Below are 24,013 nucleotides of genomic sequence, written 5' to 3'. Positions count from 1 at the left end.
TCAGAACTCATGAAAAATCGCATTATCTCTAGAGGCCAAAGGAAGAGAGCGCAACTGCTTTAGATGATAGCTACCGATATCTTTTCGCAGTTAGATATTTTCTTTCTAGGTAAGTGTTTGCAGTGCCTTCAAGATAAGAAAGAAATTGAAAACACCTCTTGTGTGGAATACAAACAGAGCAGTGACTGTGGATTACAGCCATGTTCATGGTCAGAATATGCATGATTTCTCTTTTCGTTAAATAAAATAAGCCTTTGGGTGTAGTGCTGTAGATGTGACCTTATGACCTTCATCTTAGGGTGGAAAAGGTCCAGTGCAAAAGTAGGTGGAGGAGGTGGCTTCTTCTGGGCATGAGCCCAGGGCCTTGGTGGCCTGCATGCTGGAGTGAGGGCAGAGCCAACCCCAGCCCACTCAGCAGAACTGGGTTTTTATTCTAGCTCTGATGACATTACCTGTCACATGTCACTGGTCACCTGACCTTGTGTAAACCCTTTCCCCAAACTAGTTTTTCTTTCCATAAAGTAGGAGTTGCACAAATACTCTTTACAAAACCATAGACGTTTGCATAACGCAATCACTTTTTATATTATTTGTCATTGTCACATGATTTTGATACTTTAAATCAAATCAACTTATAGATATTTAAACACAAAAACTTGAGGTAGAATTTCCCATAAAGATGGTATGTATAGGCACATATTTTGCTCCTTCTTGAAAACCTACTGGAAAAAAGAAGTAAAGGGTTAGTTTTTAAAAGACATTTAAAAATCATGTGAAAATTACTAAATTACTTAGTAGATCTAAGAAAAGCGATTTGTGATCCAGCATTGGAAATTGCTGAGAACCCATTCAATCTAAAGCAGAGTCCCCAGAAAATTCCAGAAGGAGTAGGACCCAGTGCCCGTGCAGGTGAAGGTGAAGAAGGGGAGATCAATACAGAAGAGAACTTGAAGTCAGTCAGCCAACCTGTTTTGTCCCATTGTCCCGATATGGAACCCCGGTTAATGGTAACAGAAACAATTACTATGTTTACAGAATTAAAAACTTGGGACTTAGAAGCAGTCTAAGTGCATGCAGCTGAGTCATGGGAGGTTTATTCTATGTAACAGATAAAAAGAGGGAGTCTGGACTTGGAGACACCGGACACCACCAAGAGCAGGGATTCCATAACTCAGAGCCAGGTTCCATTTCTAGGATGATTCTGGAGACTAAACCTCCAACCCAGTCCTTCCACTCCACCCCCGAATGCTCCCAGCCTCTGGGCAGGGAATAGGAGAATTCTTGTCTGTGGAATCCAACCAGCTCAAGAAGAAAGACTTGCCATATATTGATATTTGAGTCTCTCTAGCTAACTGTCCCAGCCAGATCACCCTGCAGGGAAGGTCACAGACAACCAGGCTGAGCGGGCAGTCAGCTGTCACGTCACCCACACTGCAGAGAGAACACAGCCTCACGGAGGAAGGGCCGGGGCAGCGCTCTCAGGAGGCAGAGGGAGCGAAGAGCAAACAAGAGAAGAGCCACCAGGAGGAACCAGGTTCTTGGAGAAAGGAGACTTAAAAATAGGCAGAAGGAACTTTGAAAATTAGGAGAAGAGGCAATGGGGAATCATGGGAAAAGAGCACAGGAGAACTAAAAGGGTTTCAGAGTTTTTTCAATTCCTTTTTTTGTGGGTGGGGGTAAAGTTTTTTAAGAGGTGGGGATTCCTCATACTTTACCATTGGATGAGAATGGCATCTACATAATCAAAATCTTATAAATACCCAAGTGTCAATCAAACCAAGATTATACTATAACTGTATGGGATGGGTGGGTATGCCTGATGAGGGTCGGGAGAAGCAAAATGCTTCTTTTTTTTTTTTTTTTCACTACCAGGGATTAAACCCAAGGGCACTCAACCACTGAGCCACATCCCCAGCCCTATTTTGTATTTTATTTAGAGACAAGGTCTCACTGAGTTGCTTAGGACCTTGCTAAGTTTCTGAGGCTGGTTTTGAACTTGTAATCCTTCTGCCTCAGCCTCCTGACTGCTGACATTGCAGGTATGCGCCATTGCCCCCAGCTGAGATGCTTGTCTTTTATGGTGGACAGTTGATAGATAACAGCACTAAATCAAACAAAAGTTTTGAAATGGAGTAGTACAAGCATTGGTGACATGGTCCTAAAATCAAGATATACCTGCCATGACTATGAAATATGTAAAGAAGTTCCTCTGGGGAGGAGGGCATCTGAGACTGCTGGGTTTTATTTGTTGTTGTTTGTTTGTTTTAAATGAACCTCAGAGAAAATATATATATATATATATATATATATATATATATATATATATATATATATATATTACCACTGTATATATATTACCACTTTCATAAAGTTAAACGAAATTTTATATCATTGCTTGTATATAGTCAGCATTACTCGTTACAAAAATTGACTCCCTAAATTGTTAAAAATACCATCTCACACAATCGGATACTGACCCACGTCCAAGTTTAATTTAACAAGCTCCGGAACCATCGGGACAGCAAATGAGCTGGTTAAAAGTGTTTGAGTGCCTTCATTTTTCGTGGGAGTGGAGATACTTGTGCATAATTGTCATTAGGTCCAAGATAAAGTGGATACTGAGCAATAATATGACAGCCTTTGGCAAGCCAGCAAGCAAACATAAAACTTTGTTATTTTGCTATAAGCTAACCTTTTATAAAATTTCTGGTTTCTAACCAGTTGTGGATGGTTAGCAAGAGGTTCCTCCGTGGGGTCTATCAGAAACATTCCATTAAAATGTCATGAAGTCCTCATTTTGCTTTATTTCCAAGTTTTGGATCTTTTTACTGCACATTTGTCAAAAGCATAAATAACTTAAAAATTAACACAGTGAAAACAAATCATTGTTACTAGGTTCTAACTAAATGTGGTTTGCCCATTGTCTGCTCCCATCTGAGGGCCTCCCTCTCTGTTAAAAAAATAAAGGTGGGGGGGTTTGTTGTGTGAGGTCCTGGGTTCTAACCCTAGCACCTCATCTCCCCAAAGGGGATTTTGCCTGAACTAAAGAGGCCTTAGAGACATGTCCACACCAAATGGAGATTTTTCTACCCATGTCATCAGAAGGGTGGCAAAAAAATAAGAGCAAAGGACATGCCTTTCATATAATTTGATTCAGTGTTTTGAAATCCTGTATTGTTGCTTAAAATCATCCCATCCCTGGCATTGTGGATTGTTATTCTGAAAATATAAATAATCAGGAGTTTTGAATTGTATTCTAGAAAATTCCACGGCTTAGGGTGCCAAGAAGACACTGGGGCTGGCTCCCCCCCCCCATCCCAGCCCCCCACCCGCCCACTGCCAGCTCTCCTGCTGTGGTACCTGTGGACGAGGCTCAGGCATGAGCCTGAGAGCCCCTTCCAGAGACCATAGCCTATAATTATTAAAAGAAAAAAAAAATTGCTGCAATTTGCAGCCTGTTTAGGTTGGGTGGATTAATTCCTTTGCTGCGGCCATAACGCGAAGACTGATTTTGTCATTTCAATTACAAGCCACCGTTTAGTTGGGGCCCTGAAGACACTTCCCGGGAGTTTCCTCCACTTGCCTCTCACTGGTGCAATTAACAGTGGGTGATTTGTGACTGCACTTTTCCTGCTGGGCGCAGGTTTATCATCTTGAAAGTTTTCCATTTGCATATATGCTATACATTCTTTGGGCGACATCTCCATATCACCCACAGTTTATTGAACGCCTCGCCCTGTGCTGCACTTTCTGCTACATGTTGGGGATCTGCAGGCCCAGCCAGGATGCTGATGCCAACCAAAGGAGTGACGTTCCTTCCTGAGGCTCACTGTGCCCTGGCTCTTGGTCTTGGGGACTTTCTCTGCATCACCTTCTATTTAGTAAACCAATAACCTTGAGGTTTCTAGTGTTGTCCACACTTTATAAATGCAGAAACTGAAACTCGGAGAAGCAAAGCAATTTGCCCAAGGTCACCCAGCTCAAATGAGAAGAGTTGGGATTCGAATTCACATCTGTCTGATCTCAGAACACTTGGCTAACACTCCTCCTATATTGGGAGCTTTCACAGTGAGATGAATTGAAATGGATGCTTTCCCACTTTTAAGTACCAAATTTCCTGAGCCAGTTTAATTGCTCCTCTTTGGACTAAGAAGAAGTGGCGATTTAAAAGTAGCAAGGAGCAGGAGTTCAAGAGGAAAAGGGGGGTTTTAATATCTCTTTTGGTAAGGGAAGAGATGTAATCCTGGGGGAAAAAAATTGCATCAAATGGAAGCCATTATATAAATTTGATGAAATTGCAAAGGGAGAATAGGAAAGATAAAGGAGTAATGAATACATGGCACTGAAGGCTTTCTGAAAAAGAGGGAAAAGATCAGAAGTCACTGAAGGAATTAGAAGTTGGCCCAGTTGAAGACAGGGTCCATCCATCTTGACAGATGGAAGGAGGCTAATGAAGCCCCAAAGTAACAACCAGAGATGTGTGATCGTGTTCCACTCTGCCTGGGTGAGTTTGGGAAAGGAACAGACTCTGGAGCTAGACTGCTGGATTTGAATCCTTCTTCCTGGACTTCCTTTCTGGGTGACCCTGGGCAAGTTACTTAACCCCTCTGGGCTTCTGTTTCCTCATTTAAGTAATAGAAATCACAATACTGTTTATTTTGATGTGAAAACAGGTAACGTGTTTAGCAGAATGCCAGGAATTCAGCAAAAACTCATGAATGCCACCTTTTGCTGTTATAACCATGAGCATCATATTTATATAATTCAAGAAAGAGAATATTATAACTCATCGAAAGGCTTAAAAGAAGGAAGTCTGGGGGGGGGGGGGTTTGCCTTTAGCCAAGAAGTGCAGAAACATGCTATCCCTCCCCACCCTGAGCCTCAGGAAGGGAAAGACCTGGGTGGTGGGGATCAAGGCAGGAGAAGGAATGAGGTCTTGCTGGGCTGATGGAGCTCGAGAACTCCTGCGGTGAAATATGTGTGTGCTCTGGCAGAAGCTATTGGCAGAGCTTTGCTGGTGGATCCATGGGCTGGAAAATGGAGGATTCGCCAAAGTGCCAGAGAAATGAATTTGATGCAGAAAGAGAAAGCAAGCTCAGGTGATTCATCTCTAGATGTTGGGAGGTGAGGACATTTTAAGTAATTAGCCCATCTTTCTTCTTCTCATCCTCTTCCAACTGTGAATCTGTTTCCTTCCATTGGTTCAGAAGAGACAAAAGTTCAGCGGGGTTGGACGCAGCAGAGGCTGCCCATGGAGGAGCCATGGCACTACCATTGACTGAGCACCTTCTTTAGGTCAGGCTCTGGCTGGTTCCTGGAGACAGAGCCTTCCCCAAACTCAAGCCTCCATCTCCAGAGCTTCCCAGGGCCTGTGCCCATGATGCTCAGCCATCAGAATGAAGTCCCTAAAATTCAGAAATTGCTAATGCATGGTCTCTATTTTAGATCTACAGAATCTCCTTCAGGGGAACTGGGCGCGTGTGTCTTTTCAGAATTATGTATGTCACTTTTAGGTTCACACGGGCCTCGAGACAAGCTCCATGCTTTGTTGATGAGGAAGTCAAGGCTCAGGAGGGTTAAATGCTAAGTGAGGCTGCACAGCGTTGAAAGTCAGACCAGGTGCTTCTGAACCTAAAGTTCCAGGCTTTCCCACATGGTCATGTTCACCCTCACTGGAATGCAGGGGTGAAGCTGTCTAGGGGTGGTGCTGGTGACGCAGTCTGAGGGTGTGGGTGAATGTGCATGCAACCCTTGCTTACCACAGCAAAAACTCGAGCTCTAGCAAGTCCTACAGAAAGCTCAGGGGCCTGCACTTGAAGTGGGTGGAACCCTGTGTATGTTACACCCCTGCACCACAGATTTCCACCCCGACATGGGTGATGTGACTTCAGCTGCATGAGTACCCCCAGTGGTCCCAGTGCCCACCTCACCACCCAACCCTGGTCTCCAGGAACACTGCCTCCTATTAGTCCCTGCAGCCTAGGGTGACAGTGGCTTTCTTCTGTTGGTCCCTCAGCTTCTCCAATGCTGAACAACCAATTCTCTGGGCTGATTACCTCCTTACTTCAGGTTAGGTCAAGCCAAGGTTTAGAGAAGTTACTAACCCAGCCAGCACCGCACCGCTAGTACTTGCAAAGTCCCCAATTCTCAAGCTTAAGTAAGCTCCCCTTCACTAACTACTCAAGGTGACCGTTGGAGCTCCTGGGGCACCATGCCCGTGTCAGTGGGGTAGAGATGTGACGATGACAAACGGTGATCAGGAGGGGACGGGCTGGTGTTGGCGGTGGCAGTGCTGTTGGTGATCACTGTGTCCGCCCAGCCTTGTCGGGGTCTTTGAAGGGCTGCGAGGGCACCGTGCCTGATTGTCACACAGATGTCTCTGTTGCAGGCCTTCACCCACCACCACATCCAAGAGATCATGGTCCAGCTGCTTCGCACGGTGAACCGGATGGTCATCACCATGGGCCGGGATCACGTTCTGATTGTGAGTAGATGCTTTCCGCGTATCCAATGTCGCCCACTCTTCGCCGTCTGGGCACGGGGTTCATGTTGAACATCAGGGCTGCTCATCGCTTTGTTTTGGAGAGAAGGATTGGGTTTTTCCTGTCTGAGTTGGGAGACTATGGGCACTAACTCAAGTTGCAGAAATAAAATACACCCTAGGATTTGCCTAAGGTGTTGTGTATGTCAGTGGGGTGTGAGGTTACTGGTAAAGAAAGAGGTGAGAGAACCTTTCTGTAAGGGAACCGGATGGAAGCTTCCAGATACATGGCCACTGGGAACCTTCTCATCTGGCAGGATGGAGTCCAGGCCCAGGGTTCTGCTTTTCTGAGTGGCTTCCCTGTGTGTGGACTGTCCATAGATAGCAGTTAATTCAAGGTCACTGCTAAGTTTGGGGTCATTCTTCGGCACAAACATCATATTCTGCAGATCAGGAAATTCCTGCTCAGAGTTTGGTTTATGTTCCCTCCCTAGACACAGAACCAGTCTTTAACCGTAAGCCTCTGTCCAACTTGCTTTAAACATCTGGATGCTTACAGGGGCCAGTCACACAAATGAGTATGCCCACCACACTCCCCATCCTCAACCCACTCAGAACAAAATCCCAACCGTCGTGAGCCTGGACACCCTCTGCCCTTTGCTCATTTCTCTCTCTGTTCCTCCCTCTCGGGGGACCCGATTTCACTTGCTGTCCCTTGTCCGAGGGCTTGTTCTCTCATTTTAATCAAGTTTGGCTCAGGAGTCAGCTGACCAGACAGGCTCCTCTGCCCTGATCATCTGTCTGGATACTGGACACTTCTCTACCTTCTTCCTTCTCCTTTATTTTTCTTGGTGCACGTCCCCTGAACTACAGACCACTTTGTTTATTGTCTTGCTCTCCTTGTGAGACTATGAGCCCCAGGCTACTCTTTGCTGTGTCTCCATGTCCCACAGCAGCACCTGGCACCTACTAGGTGCTCAATAAATACTTGTTGAATGGAGGAGCAAATGAATGAGTGAAGAGCAAATCCAGGGCCACTAATGTTGAACAAGGACAAGTGCCTTTCAGCTCTGACCAACTGGTGCCATGCAGGGACGGGCCACAGCAAGAATGGAATTCCCAGTTGCTCAAGAGAAGCTAAAACCTGCCCAATTTATATGAAATTTCCTGGCCTTTAAGTGTTGGCTATTAATTTTTAAAAGTGTTGATAAACAACTATATGTTTCCCCTAAACAACTGCATTCAGCTTTCAGGAAGCAGAATGGCTCTCTGCTTTTCAATGGCCTGGGGTAAGCCAGCCTTGGGGACATTGAATGACAACTCCCCACAGTCCTGCTTCCTGGACCCAGAACAGAAGGCTGTGCATATTGTTTTAACTGTAGCCAGGGGAGGACTGATCCCAAGAAGCAGCCCCAGTGCAACGATCTTCTACCTCTTTGGGCCTGTCTTTGTGCCTAGTGTGTGTTGTGTACATTTATGGAAGCAGCGGGGTGCAGCTCAGTGGTAGAGCACTTGCTGGTGTGTGGGGGGCCCTGGGCTTGATCTGCAGCACTACTAAAAAGAACAAAGAAAGGAGTGGTGGCCTCCGCCTAGACTAGCAGCCGCACCAGGCCCTCCTGCCTTCCTGGGCCAGAGAGCCCTGTTCGCTTGTCTTTGTCATTTGTCTCACTCACCGTCCCTCCACCCTGGAAGTCTCTTATTTAGAACACGTGTCCCTGCCCCTGCTTCTCGTAAGGCACCTTAGACCAGCATTTTGTGACTCCCCTAATCTCTATTCCTTTCCTTTGCAGCAAACCTAAAGATGATCATCAATCCATTTGGCTCATTCTGTGCATGGCAGGCTCTTCCCTCCAGAGCAGCAATTCTTTAAACTGGGGCCCAGATTGTAGAAATCACTAAATAAGTGATGTCTCCTGTTATTTTCTTTTCCATCTGGTACAATGAGCCTCTCTGTTCCTTTGCATCGTCGACACAGGTGAGCGATGCCCATTTGGCTGTACTCACCACCTCCAGGTCTGCGAGCCTTTTAGCAAATGCTCTGCCCTGGCCGCTGGCCCTTGCAGCACCCAAGCCTGGCAGCTGTCCCCTTGGTCTTTCCCCTTCTCTGGAGTGATTGCTGGCTCCCCGCTGTCTGCCAGATGACATCATAAATGCATCCGCTTGACCAGTCTCAGCTTCTGGAATCTGGTCCAGCCACAACCATTTTTTTTAAACTTTTCTCTACTTTTCTCCATTCAAATGTCCAGCAAAAAGAGGCCTAGACATTACTCCTATGGCACCCTCTCACTTCCAAGAGCAGCCCGTGTTTTCTTCCTTGCCCGTAACTCCTGTCTGCCTTCTCAACCTGCTGACATCCCACCTCGTCTGCAGGGTCCTGTACAGAGGCCAGCCCTTAGGATGCTGGTCCGAGTCTCACTGTTCTGCCTTTGTGTTTTTAAATAACAGTTTCATTGAGGAAAAACTTATATTAGAATTTAACCATGGAACATATTCATTTTGATGAGTTTTAGGAAATGTTTCTGGCTGTGCGGCCCCTGACCCCTGCTGCCACGCACCTGGACACTGCCTCTCCCAGGGTCCATCTGCATCATCTGCTCACCATCTATCTTTTCAGGAAAGTTCGTTATCAGAGGTTCCTACAAGGTCAAGTCTTCTGTGTCTGGCTTACTTCCTTTGCATAGTGTCTTTGAGGTTCCTTGTGGTTTAGGAGGTATCACACGTCTCCCTTTGTGTCGCTGATTGATGCCACATGTCATGGAGAGGCCACAGCGTGCTCACGCATTCACTCGTTGATGGACCTTTGGGCTGCCCTCCACTTTGGCCATGCCATTGTGAACATTTATGGATTTTTTTTATTGAACACATTTTCATTTCTGTTGGGTAGAAATCTAGGAGAGGCTTGCTGAGGCATACCAGAAGTGTGAGTTTATAAGGAACAGCCAAATTGTTTTCCCCAGGGACTGCGCCGCTAGACGTCACCACCAGAAGCCCAGGGGTCATTGCTTCACCCATGTCCTCTCCAGTACTTATTGCTGCCATCTCTTTGGGTTCCAGCAATCCTAGGGAATTCATGACCACTCTGGCGTGGTGTCTCATTAGGGCTTACTTTGCATTTTCCGATGATTGATGGTGCTTTCGTGTCACCTGCCTGTTATATTTTTAGTTGTTTTTATCTTTGAGCTTGTCCTTGCTCCTCTCTTACCCCACAAGCCTTATGAAGGGTTGTGCTCGTCTCTGAAATGGGCTGACACTAGACTTCCTCAGAGTGGCGCTGAGAGTTAATAGCAGCCCACAGGAGAAGCATTTGCACATGGGTTCCTTGCACATACACACATTTATTTGTGAATCCAGCATTTTATGAGAACCCCTTACATCCTCAGCACAAAGACTCATAAACAAGCTAGGCCCTCAAGAAAACCAGACCTCCTCTGGTGGGATGTGTTCAAACTCGCTGTCCCTAACACTGACTCGTCTCCAGCTCCATGAGGCCTCTGCACTTGCTCTCTAAATACAGGATCCAGAACCACACCACCCCCTCCCTCCACTTACCTGCCTGGCCCTGTGGTCACTCCCAGGTCTCTCCATATCTGGTGCCCCTGCTCTTACCCCTCCAATGGGGGCCAGAGGTGGCCCCAGCACCCTCTCTTGCTGTTGGCTCTTGGAGCCCAAGGGCAAGGTCAGGTCCTTGTGCTGAGCATGCTGTAAGATGATTTTCTGGTTTTGTTCTCCTGCTACATTCTTGGGACCCCCTGAGGGCAGGGGCCATGTTTTCCTCTCTTGTATCCTCTGCACCAAGTATGGGGCCTGGCATAATGGGGAACCTCCATAAATATTCACTGAGCAAATGAACTAGTGAGTGAATGAGCGGGTGCCCTGTTCCCTGGAAACCGCTGCCATATTTCATACTCCATACCCCTGCCCACGCTCCCCATTCAGGGCGCTTTTCCTTCGTTGGTGAACATGTTCCCTCAGTATCGAGGAGCAATATCAGGGAAGGAATTGCCTGTGCAGATGTCCCTGTCCCTGGGGCCCACCAGGAGCCTGCAGAGCTTCTAGGTTGCAAGCTGCGGCATTTGTCTCAATGACTCTGGAGTCTGCTGGTGTAAGGAAGAGAGCGCCGAGTGGGGCTTTGAGCAGCCTGGAGTGAGCCCACCACTGAGGACGGCACTGTGCCTGTCACCAAAGGGAACAGCTAGCAGGTGTTTCTCAGACACTGCTTCATCTTCATGAAATAGGCCTTTCCAGAGATTCCCGGAATAGAAATATCTCCTCCAAATTAACAGAAATGATGTTGGAAAGTAATTACTCAGGGGTCAAGAGTCCCTATCTTAGCGCTGAAGGCCCCAATTTAATTTCGAATTGAAATTTGTCAGGAAGGGCAGGTCCCCATTCCACCCGCCACTCTTAATTTTCCCAGATGTGATTTTTATTGGTTAGTTTTCATTGCTTGGAATATTAAACAATCAATATTTATGGCAAACGCCCGAGACATGTCTAGTAGTTTCGAAATCCTAACAAGGCCTCGAGTGGGGGCAGGGCAGCAGGCTGCTCTCCTCCTTATGTCGTTAAATAGGATTGAATACTGACCCTTTCTTATCTGCAGGAGCAGGAACATCGTGATGAGAGGTGTTCGCTATTAAAAACCACAGGAGCCATCTGGCCGGCCGATGGCTTCTTGCGCTCTGTGCTTGTAACTATCATTTGCTAGTAATGACCATTACTGATTGTCCTGTAGATCACCTGCCTGAACAATGAATCACTGATAGTGGCAATGAGTTAAAGGAAATTGTGCAAAAACCAGAAGCAAAAACCCTCTTACGTGACTGGCGCTCTCTCTCCCTCTCTTTGCCAGAGTCATTTTACCTAAGTGACCAAGAACTTGACTTTGATGCTGAGAAAGACAGCTGGGTTGATAGACAGGGCATTTTGGATAAGTAAGGACAGGAGCAGAATTCCACATGCTTACTGCAGAGAATTGGCTCTCTGTCTCTCTACACTTTTAACCTTCTAGACCTTGGTTTCTTCTGTGCAGTGAACTGCAACATTTTTATGATTTTTTTTTTCATATGTCTAAGTTTCCTGATTTGGTCTTATTCCCACTCTTCCAAGCTTCCAAGTCAGGGACCTACCGTAGATCTTGCCTCATGTGTCAACCCTGGATGATTGGCAACAGCTGCCTGTAGTACTGTGTTGAGAAGGATTTAGAGGCTACATCTGGCCTCAGTGGGAAAAAGCTCTGAGTTGATTAGTGATGTCTCTCAGGGTATGTAATGGGCAAACAATGATGTGTGAAAGACACATGCAAATATTATTCATTGACTGAAATCATCAGTGTTCCTTTTTTTTTTTTCTTCCTGGCCAAGTCCAAAAACTCTTATATACTCAATATTCTCTTCTCCGGAGTCTTGGTTCCTTTAGGACGGTTGAAATGTAAGAGCAGAAGAAAAATGAAAATTAGCAAATGACTTCAGATAGCTTAAATTTTGCTAGGGAAGGTTTCTATCTGATGCAAGCTGGCGGTTACCAGATGTGAGACGTACCAGGGCTTTATGCATCCATGATGAGGAGAAAATGCTACCAAGCATACTGTGACACAGATTGCAATTTTTGAGAAACTTAAAATATAAAAACAAAGTTTAACGCAGAATCCTTCCCAAGGAGTGTGTGGCTCTCCTCTTGAGTCCAAATGCATAGGGAGTTGTCAGTCTTCCTGCTTTTAGGACAGTAAACTGGCTGGTGCTGGGAGATGAAGCCTCGTGTCTACAGTCCCGCAGCTGGTTGCTGAGGCAGGACTTGGACTAGGGACCTGGGAGCATGGGGAGCTGCCCATCCCTCTGAGATTCCTGCTGAGAGACCTGGTCCTGTCTCAAGGGTCTCAGGACTATGTGAGGGGAAGTTCCCCGGCTTGTCACACTGACCCCAGAAAACCTTGCTCCCTGCCTCCCTGCGTTGGGACAGCCATCCACTGGGAGAACCAACCAGGAGCTTAACCATGGTCAGGAGTTCTTGGAAGGAAAACGACCTGGTAATTCTGTTGAAATTGGGATCCAGATTTTATTTTGGGTTGTTAAAATGAGTCTCTAGGTGATATATTTGGGGCCTAATTACCCCACTTTTCACAGAGGAGTCTATGGAGTGATTATATAAAGGTGAATTCCATTGGCATCGTGCCTGCTCCAGAAACTCTGAGTGTTTTGTTAAAAGGGGGAAAAAGAGTGGAAATGTGGAAACCACCCCATCCTCTAACAGCACCACGGAGTGTCCCCAGGGACCCCAGGCTTTGCAGCTCTGATTTCACTTTCCTTTCCTGGGACACTAAGTGGGAAATGGCCACCAGGCTGTGAGCCCAAGGACTCCAGTGGCCAAGCAGGGGGCTGCATGATCCTTAGTACCAAATCTCCATGGAGAGCAGGTGTGGGGCCTGCTGGGACATGAGAGGTCAGTTCCCAGCCACGAGGGCTTAACTTGATCTTCACTTGGCAACCCAGGACCTCACCAAAATAGGATATTGATAATATCACTGTCACTTATTGAGCAAATATTCTGAGTGGCAGAGAGAGCTAAGCACTTGAGTTTTACCTCACTTAATCTGCATCAGGTACTCATATTTTACATAGGAGGTAACTGAGGCCCAGAGAGGTTATGTAACTTGCCTACAGTCACACAGCTGGCTAGTGGGAGAACTAGGATCTGAACCCAGGATGTGCTAGTTCTAGAGTTCTTGCTCTTAAATAGCATGTTGTGTACTCTTCCATTATCGATGACCAACATCATTCTGGAGGTATCACCTATTTGAAAGCAACTTGAACCCATCTCATTGGAATCCAATGAGATGACTCACATGGCTCTGTTCAGAAACCTGCCAAGCAGCATAGACTTTGGAGCCATTTGTATTTTGAATAATACGTTTAGCATCAATTTCCCTCAATTCTGTGATTAGACCATAAAGAGCTATAAAGTTAGAATAAGAACCTACTATCTATTTGGTATTTATGAAGTAGGGGGTTAACCTAGGGTTCATAGGCAGGGGTGGGGGTCTCCTCCCACTTACACTTCCTGCTGCTTGGCTCAGTCCTTACAAACCTCCCAATCCCAGTGCACCAGCCAGGCCTGGGCCACCGCTGTCTCTCATCACCATCTCCTAAGAAGCCTTTTGGCCTCCTCTCTCAGCCCTTTCAAATTCATTCTCAGCTCAGGACCTCCTCTAAGGCAGGACTGTCTAGATGAGAAACTGTCAACCACCCCATGGTGCCCTAGCACAAAGACCTCTGGGCATCCAACCTGTCCCTGTCCCTCTGCCAGCGTTCTCCTCCTCAGTGCCAGTCTGGTGGAACTTCTGTTCTGCTAGTGCAAGAACCCCTTTCCTCCTCTAAGCCCTCCTGCAGCCATTCCCTCTGCTGAAACCTGCTCCTCGCTGCTCCTTTGCCGGACCCTCCAGCTCCCTGCACGCACCTCAACCGAGTTCACACCCCTGCTCTCTTCAGTACCCCACAGTGCACCCCCCCAGTGGCATGATGGGTTCTCTTGACACCCTGGAGCGCCCCTGCATCTCACTTCTGCATGTCCTGGATGATGCAATGAACACCTTCTGCCTGAGTGAAGGCTTTTACTGTCCATTTTCATTTACATATAAACCACCATTCTTTCCCCTTACACGCAAATGTCCCCGTGGTGTCATGATTAGGCTGGGAGTCAGGGAGGAGTGAGGGCAGTTGCTGCATGACTGCACTAAGTGGAAAGAAAATGGGGAGGAGGACACATTGTCTTCACAGGACTCACGTGAAGGTGACGATGACAGTTAACATTGATGGCACATGTGTGTGACAGAGATGCTACCAAGCACTTTCAGAGCATTATCAAATTTAATCTGTGAGATTGGCAAAAAATGTCATCATCCCTCTTGAAGAGGAAATGGCTGTTAGAGGACTTGAACACCTTGCCCAGCCTGGAGGAAGCCAGAATCCACCTCATATCCCGTTCTGCAGGCACTCAAAGCCTGCGTTCTTAAGCACTTCATGATCCACATCTAGGAAAGAGTTTCCTTGACATAGTATCAGTTGAACTGAGAGAATCCCTGAGTGTGTGTGTGTGTGTGTGTGTGTGTGTGTGTGTGTGTATGTGCTTATGGTAGTGGGAGGTGAGGGATTAAGTTAAGATAGAAAATAGTAAAAATTATACAAGAGACCTGAAATTCCCCTGGGTAGCCACAAGGTGGCATCATTAGCCAGGGGCAGCTTGGTTGCTGCCTTCTGTGATAATTTAGATGGCGTCCAAGTCACAAAAGTGGAAAGCATTGCTTTAATAATGATTCTGATAATTACTTATGAGGTAATACTTGACTTAGGATATATATGCAAAAAAATGCATCACTATCTCAACTTTCACAGGAACTCTTGCATGTGAAGGCAGAAGTCATCTATTTGAAAAACTTTATAGAACTGGATCTAGGTCTTAAAATGCCATGAAGAATTTGGTTAGGTGGACAGAAGAGGTTGGGGCATTTTAAGGGAAGCAGCATTTCTTGGCAGGTAGCAGATTCTCTAAACTTTGGGGAGCAAATTAATGGAAAGGACATACTCATTTAAAGGAAGATGAATGATGAGCTTTAAATAGTCCTGACTTTTAAAAATAAGGTGACAAAAGGTTCATTTTTTGCCAGGTTCACCTATAAAGATTTTTTTTTCCCTAACAAATTCCCATATACCATACTGGCCCTGGGATGCATTATTATTTTTAACACATTGGGAAGAGCCTGTTCCCTCCTCCAAACCTTCCTTCTGATCCCTGATCCGCTGCAGGGCAGGGGAGTAAGAGAAAGTCTGAGGTCCTCCATGTGTTCAGACGGCTCCTGCCTCCTCCCTGCTCTGCCCGGTGGAGCCGATCTCTGCTGTGAGTTGAGTCAACTGCTCCTGGACAGCATGACTCATGTGGCTGCCACTGTGAATGTGTCACACTTGATTCTGTGACACGTGCCTTGCAGTTCTGTAGAGCAGGTGAGCTCAGGCCCTGGGAAGCTGGTGTCCAGGCTTTGGCCACACCAAGGCCACAGCTTCACCCACACAGACCTTGGGAATCATTCAGTAGATGCTGAGACCTGCAGTCGCAGAATGAGGTGTGTCATCAAAGCCTGATAAAGTCACTCCCAAACAGCTCAGTGCCTCTCAGCTTTTTTTAGTGAAGCTGGACAAATTCAAGTTTGGACAAGTGATTTTATGTGTGTTCTTAAGTTCCTGTCCTGTTTCCTGGAAGAGGGGCCTGTCTTTGCTCATCTTTGCAGTACTTTAGAAACAGAAGGTCTTCCAGGGGTGTGGGCTTAACACCCTCTTGCTCAGCAATGTGTCCCAAGGGCCACAGAATTGGGAGTGAGCTGTGAGTTCAAAAGGATTTGATTGGCAAAGAGCTGATGCCTCTTCCTCAGGGAATGAGAGGGTTTATTTCACAGCTCAGATCTGCAGCTCCTTTATCTGTACACTGAGCCTAGTGGTGCTTAGGACCCACTGCCCTGTGATGAGGTTGAATAAAAGAACATTCCTGAGGCTTGCAGCATAAGGCAGCCCATGCGGTTGGTCCCCCTTCTCTCTGGAGTCTTCTTCCCAGTTTGACAGTGTTAGGAGTAAGACTTCTGAGTGGTTCTTGGCTGTGCCTCGGTTTCTTTCCTGGATTTGGGAAGTAATGGTCAGCTGTTGCTACATCCAGCGTACCTGTCAGTTTTGTGTTACCATAACTAAATGCCCAAGTCAGGCCACATATGATGTGAAGGGAGGTTTGTGCAGCTCACAGTTCTGGAGGCTCAGGGCAGTGGCACCTGCATGGGCTCAATTCTAGTGAGGCCCATGGAAAATGGTGTCGGCAAGGTCAGGAGTGTGTGTTGGAGTCAGCCTGAGCCTGGAAGCAGAAAGGCTGAGAGGGGCCAGACTCTGGCCTTCATAAGGACTCTGGAGAGGAAGCCATCAGGGAGTCCCAGGAGGACCTCATTCCAAGGAAATACCCCAGTGACCTAAGGACGTCCCTTTCAGCTTTGCCTCTCCAAAGTCCCACTTCCTTCCAGTAGTGCCACACAGTGGACAAAGCCTTCAGACCCCAGAGCCTTGGGGACATTCACACCATAGCCCTGGCTGTGAAGAAAGCCTTGGGGAGCTAAAGACACCATAGGGGTCTCCTTCTGGGGCTGTTGTTGAGGGATAAACGCTGCTGGGGAGAAACCTTGTTGGAAGAGCTGCTAATGAAACCGGCCCCCACAAGACTCAGGTGCAGGACTTCCCCACCTTGGGCACTGACCTTGCGTGACTCCAGAGGACAGCTTCAGTGAAGTGATCCTTCAATCAGAAATCACTTGTGTATATTTATGCTGCATCCATACACTGATGCATTTGTGCATTTATATTAGATTTAGGGTTTTTTAGAACACAAGGACATCCTGTGGCTTTAGTCAACAATGAACATATCAACAAGGTCATCGAGGAAACTGAAGGTCAGGGAGGGGAAGCCCTGTGGTCTCACCAGGGGTCTCGCCCTCCCAGGCCAAACCCAGGGGCCCTATTCTGAGTCTGAAATCATGTCCACATCTTCTGCTTTGAGGACACGTGACTTGCCCATTTCTGGAGTTGGCTTTTTCTAAAATAATTCTGCTTTCCTTTTACGATCAGAAGAGAAAACCTCAAACGCTGTTTCTTTAAAAATAGGAATTAATGAGATAGCCAAACTTCCCGAAGCATTTTCATGTATATAATTTTACTCTCCTAAACAGCCTGGAAAGCTGGGAAGACAGATGGCTCGTTTTACAGATGGAGGTGGGGGATGGAGCAAAGGCACTGGTTCAGACCATGCAGAAGGTCCCGGCAGGAGTCGGTCAGCCTGGTCTGGTCTGACTCTCCCCTGGGCTGGGCCTCCTCTTGAGGTTTCCATAGCCTCATTTGCTCCCAGTGCATTTCAACAAACTGTGTGTGGCTTTCCCAGCCTCTCAGGTCATGGTGGGAAGCCCCGAGGGTCCCAGAGACGGCAAGGACAGTTCCTGTCTCACAGGACATCAACTCCTGGTGAGATGAGCATGAGAGGTTGACAAAAGAAATCTCAATATGACATGAGAAGGGGCTGCCTGTACAGTGTGCCGTGGGTACTCAGAGGGTGGAGTGACTAATTCTGTGGCAGGGGCGGGAGATGAGCAGAAAAAGTTACAGAGAGGAGGTGACATTTAAATTGCAACTTGCTGTCTGGCGTGTGAGTCCAGGCCCCCAGTTTGGCAGACCTAGACTTCACCCCCCCATACCTTAGACCAAGACAGGCTTCTTCTCTCCCCAAAGCTTCCATTTATTCTGCTGAAAAAAAATGGGTCACCATCAGCTCCCTTGTGATAGTTTGCTGAATAAACAAGATGACAGACGTGAAGCCCGTGGTTACTTCAACACACTGAGCTTGTATCGTCACTATCAATAGTAATATGGCTACCTTTTTCTATTCTCCCCTAATGAAAAATTATTTCCTGTAGTAGACAGGTGATGGGACAGTATCCCACGTACAGGGAACAGTCTCTGATAGCCTCCGACACTTTGGAAAGTGGCAGTAAGTTGGAGATGGGCAAAGTGACCTGGAGGAGGTCAGGCCCCATTGTGAGGCTAGTGAGAGTGAGCTGAGGAGTCCTGGTGGCTAGGAAGGCATCCTGAACTCCAGGGTGCTGGTGGGTGCCATTGGAGACATAAAGCCAAGGAATGGCCCAGTATGTGTCTTAGAGAGATCCAGAAGGCTGGATGGAGAGGGCAGGAAAACAGGGAGAGGAAGAAGACTTTGAAGGCCCCACAGGGGTCCACCCAGAGGAGACAAGGGCTCACAGTGGCCAAGTCTTGCAACTGAGCTGTGTAAAGACTTCTGGGACTTTGAAAGCTCCCCATTGAGGTGAACATAGCATCCCTCCCTCTCACTACTAACCTGTAATGAGGCAGGAGGGGATGGTGAGCGACACTCCAGGAGGATACAAGGTCAGCCTTCAGTGGGTTGGAAGGAGGGTGGGTGACACGCAGGTGGGGTGAGTCAGAAAAGGACACCTGCTTATGTGGGCAGCCCCCTCATGGGACCATAAGCTCTCTGAGGCCAAGGATACCTCTGTGGTCTTCTCTCAGTGTCCTTGGCACCTGGCCTGACACAGAGAAGGGGCTCAAGGACTGTGTATTGAAGACAGTGACTATGAGGTGCACCTGAGCACTCTTGGAAGGGACAGGTGCCTGTTGGCAGAGATGAAGCCGCTGCCCTGGGTGTGCAATGTCAATTGTGTTTAGCATGGCTGGGCTTTTGCTGTCATTGATCCCAGGTTCTCAGCTACTAAAGGTAGATTGTTTTTTATTTGAAAAACAAAACCAAGAAAACAGAAAGTAATGACAACAAGAAGTAACTTCCTGTCACTTGCATCACCTGTCTGATTTCTGCCTGCAGCATGGGTTTGGTTGTTTGGCGCTCAGCTCTGGAGTTCAGCAATTAAAATGACTCAGCCGGCCTGGTTCATGAGGAAGCATCACCGGGTGTCACAACATTGTGTGCGCTACCTGGGAAACCAGATGAAGCGCAGAGCAGAGGTCACGGTGTCTAGCTGGCAATCTGAAAAAATGCACATTGAGGTTTTTGTCAGCAGAAAAAATTATGGGTTTCTTTTGAGTGAAATTTCATGTAATATACTTATGGATCCTGAGAATTTATGAAAGCCACTCATGATAATAAAAGCTTTCCCTCACTTTGCGGCATATAATCCTTTTGTTTGATTGTATTGTCTTTTTACTGTGGTTGCGTGGTTGCGGTGGAAGCCAAGGAAAAATGCTTTGCCCGTAATGCTCCTCCAGATAGACAGACCCCACCTCTTTTTAAACTGCATTTGGTCTCAAATGCACTTGGTCACATGAAATAAATGCTGACATTTTAATAGAAACATTACAGCAAAAATAGTTAACAATCTGCTTTAATTTCAAAACTCATTTTCTCTCTCATACAGTGAGGCAGTATCTTGGTAAAATGTTCCAAATGCATTGGGATTTAATTATGATGGCAATTTATTCTGAAATGAGATTAAGCTGGGCTGTACAGAATAAAGGTGCAGGGAGAAGGCCAGAGCAAGTTCATGTTCCTGAGACCTGAAAGCCAGGTGGCCACCGTGGAGGGAGAAACCTTGGGCACAATAACTGCTGAAGACCCTAACCCTGGGAGCTCAGGTGTAGACTGCACCGTCCTGGGTGAGGATGATAGACAGGGAATGCCGATAGTGACTTATTACCATCTCCTCCCACCGGATCCAATTTATCCATAAATTTATTCCTGCAGCAAATATCTGAATCCGACTGTGGTGAGTGCTGGGAATGCAGGGATGCCCAAAATATGCACATTCTACCTTAAAGGATGCAGGCCTTAGGGAGAAATGCAGTCCACAAAGAAGAACATAGATTAGTGCACAGGGACAACTGTGCCAAGGACTTAGAGAGCAAGGTCTCTGTTGCCAGGTGAGACTAAAAAGCGCCCTTGGCGTGGTCTTAGTCACTGGCATCACTATCCGGCAAGCCTCAATGGAGCTGGCAACAGGGCAGGGCGGGGGTGTGGTGTGGGACACTCCATGCAGGAACAAGTGTGTCTCCTGATCCTTGAGGGGCTGTAAGCATGGTGGGTCTGTGGAACCCAAGGAGCCTGGACACCATCAGAGGTCACACAGGCAAAGCGCCCCCTGGAGTTCACAGGAGAGGAGGCAGGGGCGGGTCCTCCCAGCCTCTGGGTCATGGACTTAACTCCCTAAGTTTATCAGGAAGCCACTGAATGGTTTTCAGGCAATGTGCGACATGGTTCAGGTCTAAATTTTTGTAGTGCTTGCTTTGGCTGCTGTGAGGGGAAAGTACTGGAGGAGTCAGGGGGTGGGAGCAGGCAGCCCACTGGGAGATCCCTGTGGAGGCCCGTGGAGATGCAAAGTGGTTTGGAACAGGAGGCCCTTCCACGGGAGGTGCACGGAAATGCAAAGAAGGGGTACCAGGCGCCAGGAGGTGTCGCAGGAATTTAGGCCTCAGGTTGGTAAAAAGCAGCTGGAGGGGAAGCTGAGTGAGAGGACCCACCAGGGTCCTGACTGTGAAGCTGGTGGCGTGTTTTGCCCCAATACATGACCCAGGCTGGGTTTGCATGTGTGCCCATTCCCTTTTCCTGGTGACTGGGCATAATGATCACAGAGCACCTTTGTTTCTTGGAACTTAAAACAAAATACCTTTTGAGCAGATAGCGAATTGCCGTGAGCAGTGAACCAATGGAGCTCACACATCACCCCCCACCCAGCACCTCCTTCCCTGGGTGACTGTGGCAAGGCTCCTGGCAGCTCATCTAGGCTGCCTTCATCTAACTGGCCCCTGCTTCAGGTGGAAGGGACCTGGCTTTGAAGTCTCCTTCATTTCTGGGATATGTGATTCTGTGTTTCAAGAATCCTCGGATCCCAGACTGCGGGCGGGTCCCATGTGCCCGGTGTTCTTCTGGGTCACTACACTTGGTTCCTCACCAAGTATCGCCATGGTTTTTGATGGTTCTAATAAGGTCAGGAACAATTTGTCCCTCACCCTGAGGAAACCTTGAGCCTGTGTCTGGCGCCAGCTGCAGCCGCCTGGGGGCGTCTTCCCTCCCCTCTCACAATTTACTTCAATCACCAGTGAAGGAAGGCAGGTGTGTTGCTGAGTGCCTGCTGTGTGATTGTGGGGACACCCTCGTCAGGTAGGGGTTCTGCTTTATATAAAGAGGAGTCAGAGGCTCACAGAGGTTAAGCCATTGCCCAAGGTCACCTAGAACAGAGAAAGGAGCAGAATGCTACCAAACCCAAGATTTCTGATTGCTGGTCCAGGTTTCGGTTTTGGTTTTGATTCCTCCTAAATTGGTCTTTCCTGAAGTGGGGGCCCGAGTCTCCTGACTCCCACACGTTGGCTTGGGGTGCAGTTGGTTATGGAGAGGGTTGGCTCACCTGATAAGGAAGTGTTTTCTTTTCAGTTCTCTCTCATGCCTCCTGATTCGTCGGGTGGAACATGGTCTGGTGTCAAGGTGGCTTTAGGATGCACTCAGTGGGGCTTGTAACCCTTTTCACAAAGAGCTGGTCTAGGGCCCAGCACCCCCAACTTTCAAAAGCACAAACACTTTTGAATATAATAAAGTTACTGTTATTTTGTTTTCTATTTTTGGATGATGATTCTGCTTTTCTTTGTATTGGTGACACAAAGGAACCTTTTAAAAACAAACAAATTAAGCAGGAAATAAAGGAAAACATGGAGTAAATAAGAGCCAGGTGTATGGGCCTAATGATAAAAATCCTGAATGCGACTGGGGATGCCTGCCTTGATTCCTGTCACCTCCCTCACACAGAGAGGCTCCATGTGACCATCGAGACACTAACTTCTAAATCTGTTCTTTCTTTATCCCTGAAAAATGTCTTAAAGCAATTATAACAAATGCCATCCTTGCCCTCCAGGACCATCAAGGCTTGCTTATAATCCAAATCAACCCCTCCAATAATGGAGACTTCAAACCTAGGAAAAATATGTAAGTTTATTGCAAAAGATAATATTCCATTTAAAACGGTTTAGAAATTTACAAAACCTTACATTAGTACATTGTCTTTAAGAAGGTGCTCTATACGGGAGCAGGTACGGAGATCCGGGGCAGCGGTACGCACTGTTTAACTACAGAGAAAGCGGCTACATAAATTCCTGCAATTTAAGTTGATGTATCAATCTTTCCCCCTTCAGTTTTATAAAAGCAATTTTTGCTAAGTTAATCTTTCTCCACAAAACCATATCGCCTCCAGTGAAGCATTTCCGTAGAATATCATGGTCGATGTCACCAATACTTTACAAAGGAGCAGCGGTCTGCAATGGGGAGGTGAACGTAGAGTTTTGGTGTATGTATGTGTAGTTGTTTAAGCACAGATACAACCCTTTTTGTCCGTCAGGAAGGTGTTTATCAAATCCTTTTTCCTCATAATGATTTTGAATGTTTGATTTTCAGAAGGGACCTCCGTCTCGTTTTCAGGTGGGTGGCCCAAGCAATGCGGTGTTGTGCTTTGGTATAGAATCAGTAGAGCCTCAGTTGGTTTTATTTCTGGAAACATCAACATTTTTCAGTTCTGATTTCATTTAATTCAGTTGAGGGTTGATGCAAGGTCCCCAGCTGGATATGTGTGTGATGCCAGGAGCTTCTTAATTTTGTGTGAGCTATATTCTCCCTGTATTCTCTTCACTGGGGCAAATGCTCTCGATAGCTGAGTGGCTCTGTCCATTTGAAGTTGGAAGTTGCCCGGATCTTGCAGAGTAGGTAAAGCAGGCGCTCTCACCATTCAAGGATGGACAAACAGGCCCTGAAAAGTTAAGCAACTTGCCCAAGGTTAGTGGAATAGACTGCTCTGTTGCCTGGGTGTCTTAATTCTGGGAACAGGCTTATTTCCATTCCAGCATGATGCCTAAGAATATAAATTCATTTGAAATTAGCGTAAGCAAACCAAATTAAGATGGAAACTCTACTACAAGAGAAAATTACATAAGAGATCTCAAATGATTTCGCCCTATTGGATTATCCTCTGCGCTGTTCTTTTCCATTGCTGGGGCCCACTGAGAACAGACTGTATGGATACAGACAGAGAGATCAGTGGCTTGTAGCCAGTGGTAGCATGTCTTATTGAAATGTGGTTTCTTAAGTATGACAAGTGCATTTATCTTAATTCTAACTTGACGTTATGTATTCCGGTCTCATTTTGTGGGTTTAAACATTATACTAGAAGCAGAACAAGAGCATCTTGAATGACATTCAAAGACTTAAATAGTGCAAGCTGAGATTCCTTGCCAAATTTCCCTCTCACTCTCCCTGAAATAGCTTTGTGCACTGCAGGCCTTTCAGAGGGGAAGGTGAAGCTGCAGGGTGGTTTGCTCAATTAGCTTCAGTTGGCAGTAGGGTACACACGTCCCATGTACACACGGGGTGCCGTGCACTACCAAGGCTTTCACTGAGACCCTGGGTCCTGGGCCAAGGGTCCCTGAAGTGCCTTCCTCCTTTAAAGCTGAGTTAGCTTTAGGACTCATTCCTGTGGCTTCAATCCAACCACAGGCTAGCAAGGAATTTAATGTGCAGGAATCTGAGCCTTGCCACCCTACCCATCAGCCTCAAGAGTATGAAGCAATTACTTCCTTCTATGTTAGGGCTTGGCACAGCCATACAAGTTTTCCTGAACTCCCCAGGTAGAGGGGTCCTGTCAAAAGAAAGAGCCAGACCCAAAGAACTCAGATTTTGGGAAGGGAAGGCCTTCAATGCTAGAATGGAGAAATGTATATCTGCTGCCTCTTCAATCAAGTGACGGTTGCCTGGTTTCCAGGAAGGGAGACCAAGTGGAATGGTGTGTGTTTTCCTAGCTACGAGGCTGGCACAGGGATGCATGGATGAGAAGGAGTGTTGTGTCTCAGGTTCACCTCCTATATGTCACAGATAAGATGTAACTGAGAGGCAGCAGAGTCTCCTGCCCTCTGATGTTGCAGGAGAATTAACTGCTATCTCAAA

The 24,013-nt window shown here is 46.9% G+C and overlaps 1 protein-coding gene across 3 annotated transcripts in view; it reads left to right on the top strand.

Annotated features, from left to right (window-relative positions):
• The window catches only part of Dock2 (dedicator of cytokinesis 2), a 400,432-nt gene that overhangs the window by 162,678 nt on the left and 213,741 nt on the right, over window positions 1–24,013 (top strand). For all 3 annotated transcript variants that reach the window (XM_027938544.3, XM_071611997.1, XM_034636841.2), the window contains exon 27: window positions 6,389–6,484. In XM_027938544.3, coding sequence (XP_027794345.1) covers window positions 6,389–6,484 — 96 coding nt within the window. The remainder of the gene's footprint in view (window positions 1–6,388; window positions 6,485–24,013) is intronic.

Source organism: Marmota flaviventris, chromosome 5 (assembly GCF_047511675.1).
Source record: "Marmota flaviventris isolate mMarFla1 chromosome 5, mMarFla1.hap1, whole genome shotgun sequence".
Taxonomy (NCBI): domain Eukaryota; kingdom Metazoa; phylum Chordata; class Mammalia; order Rodentia; family Sciuridae; genus Marmota; species Marmota flaviventris.
This window is presented reverse-complemented; position numbering and strand designations above follow the sequence as displayed.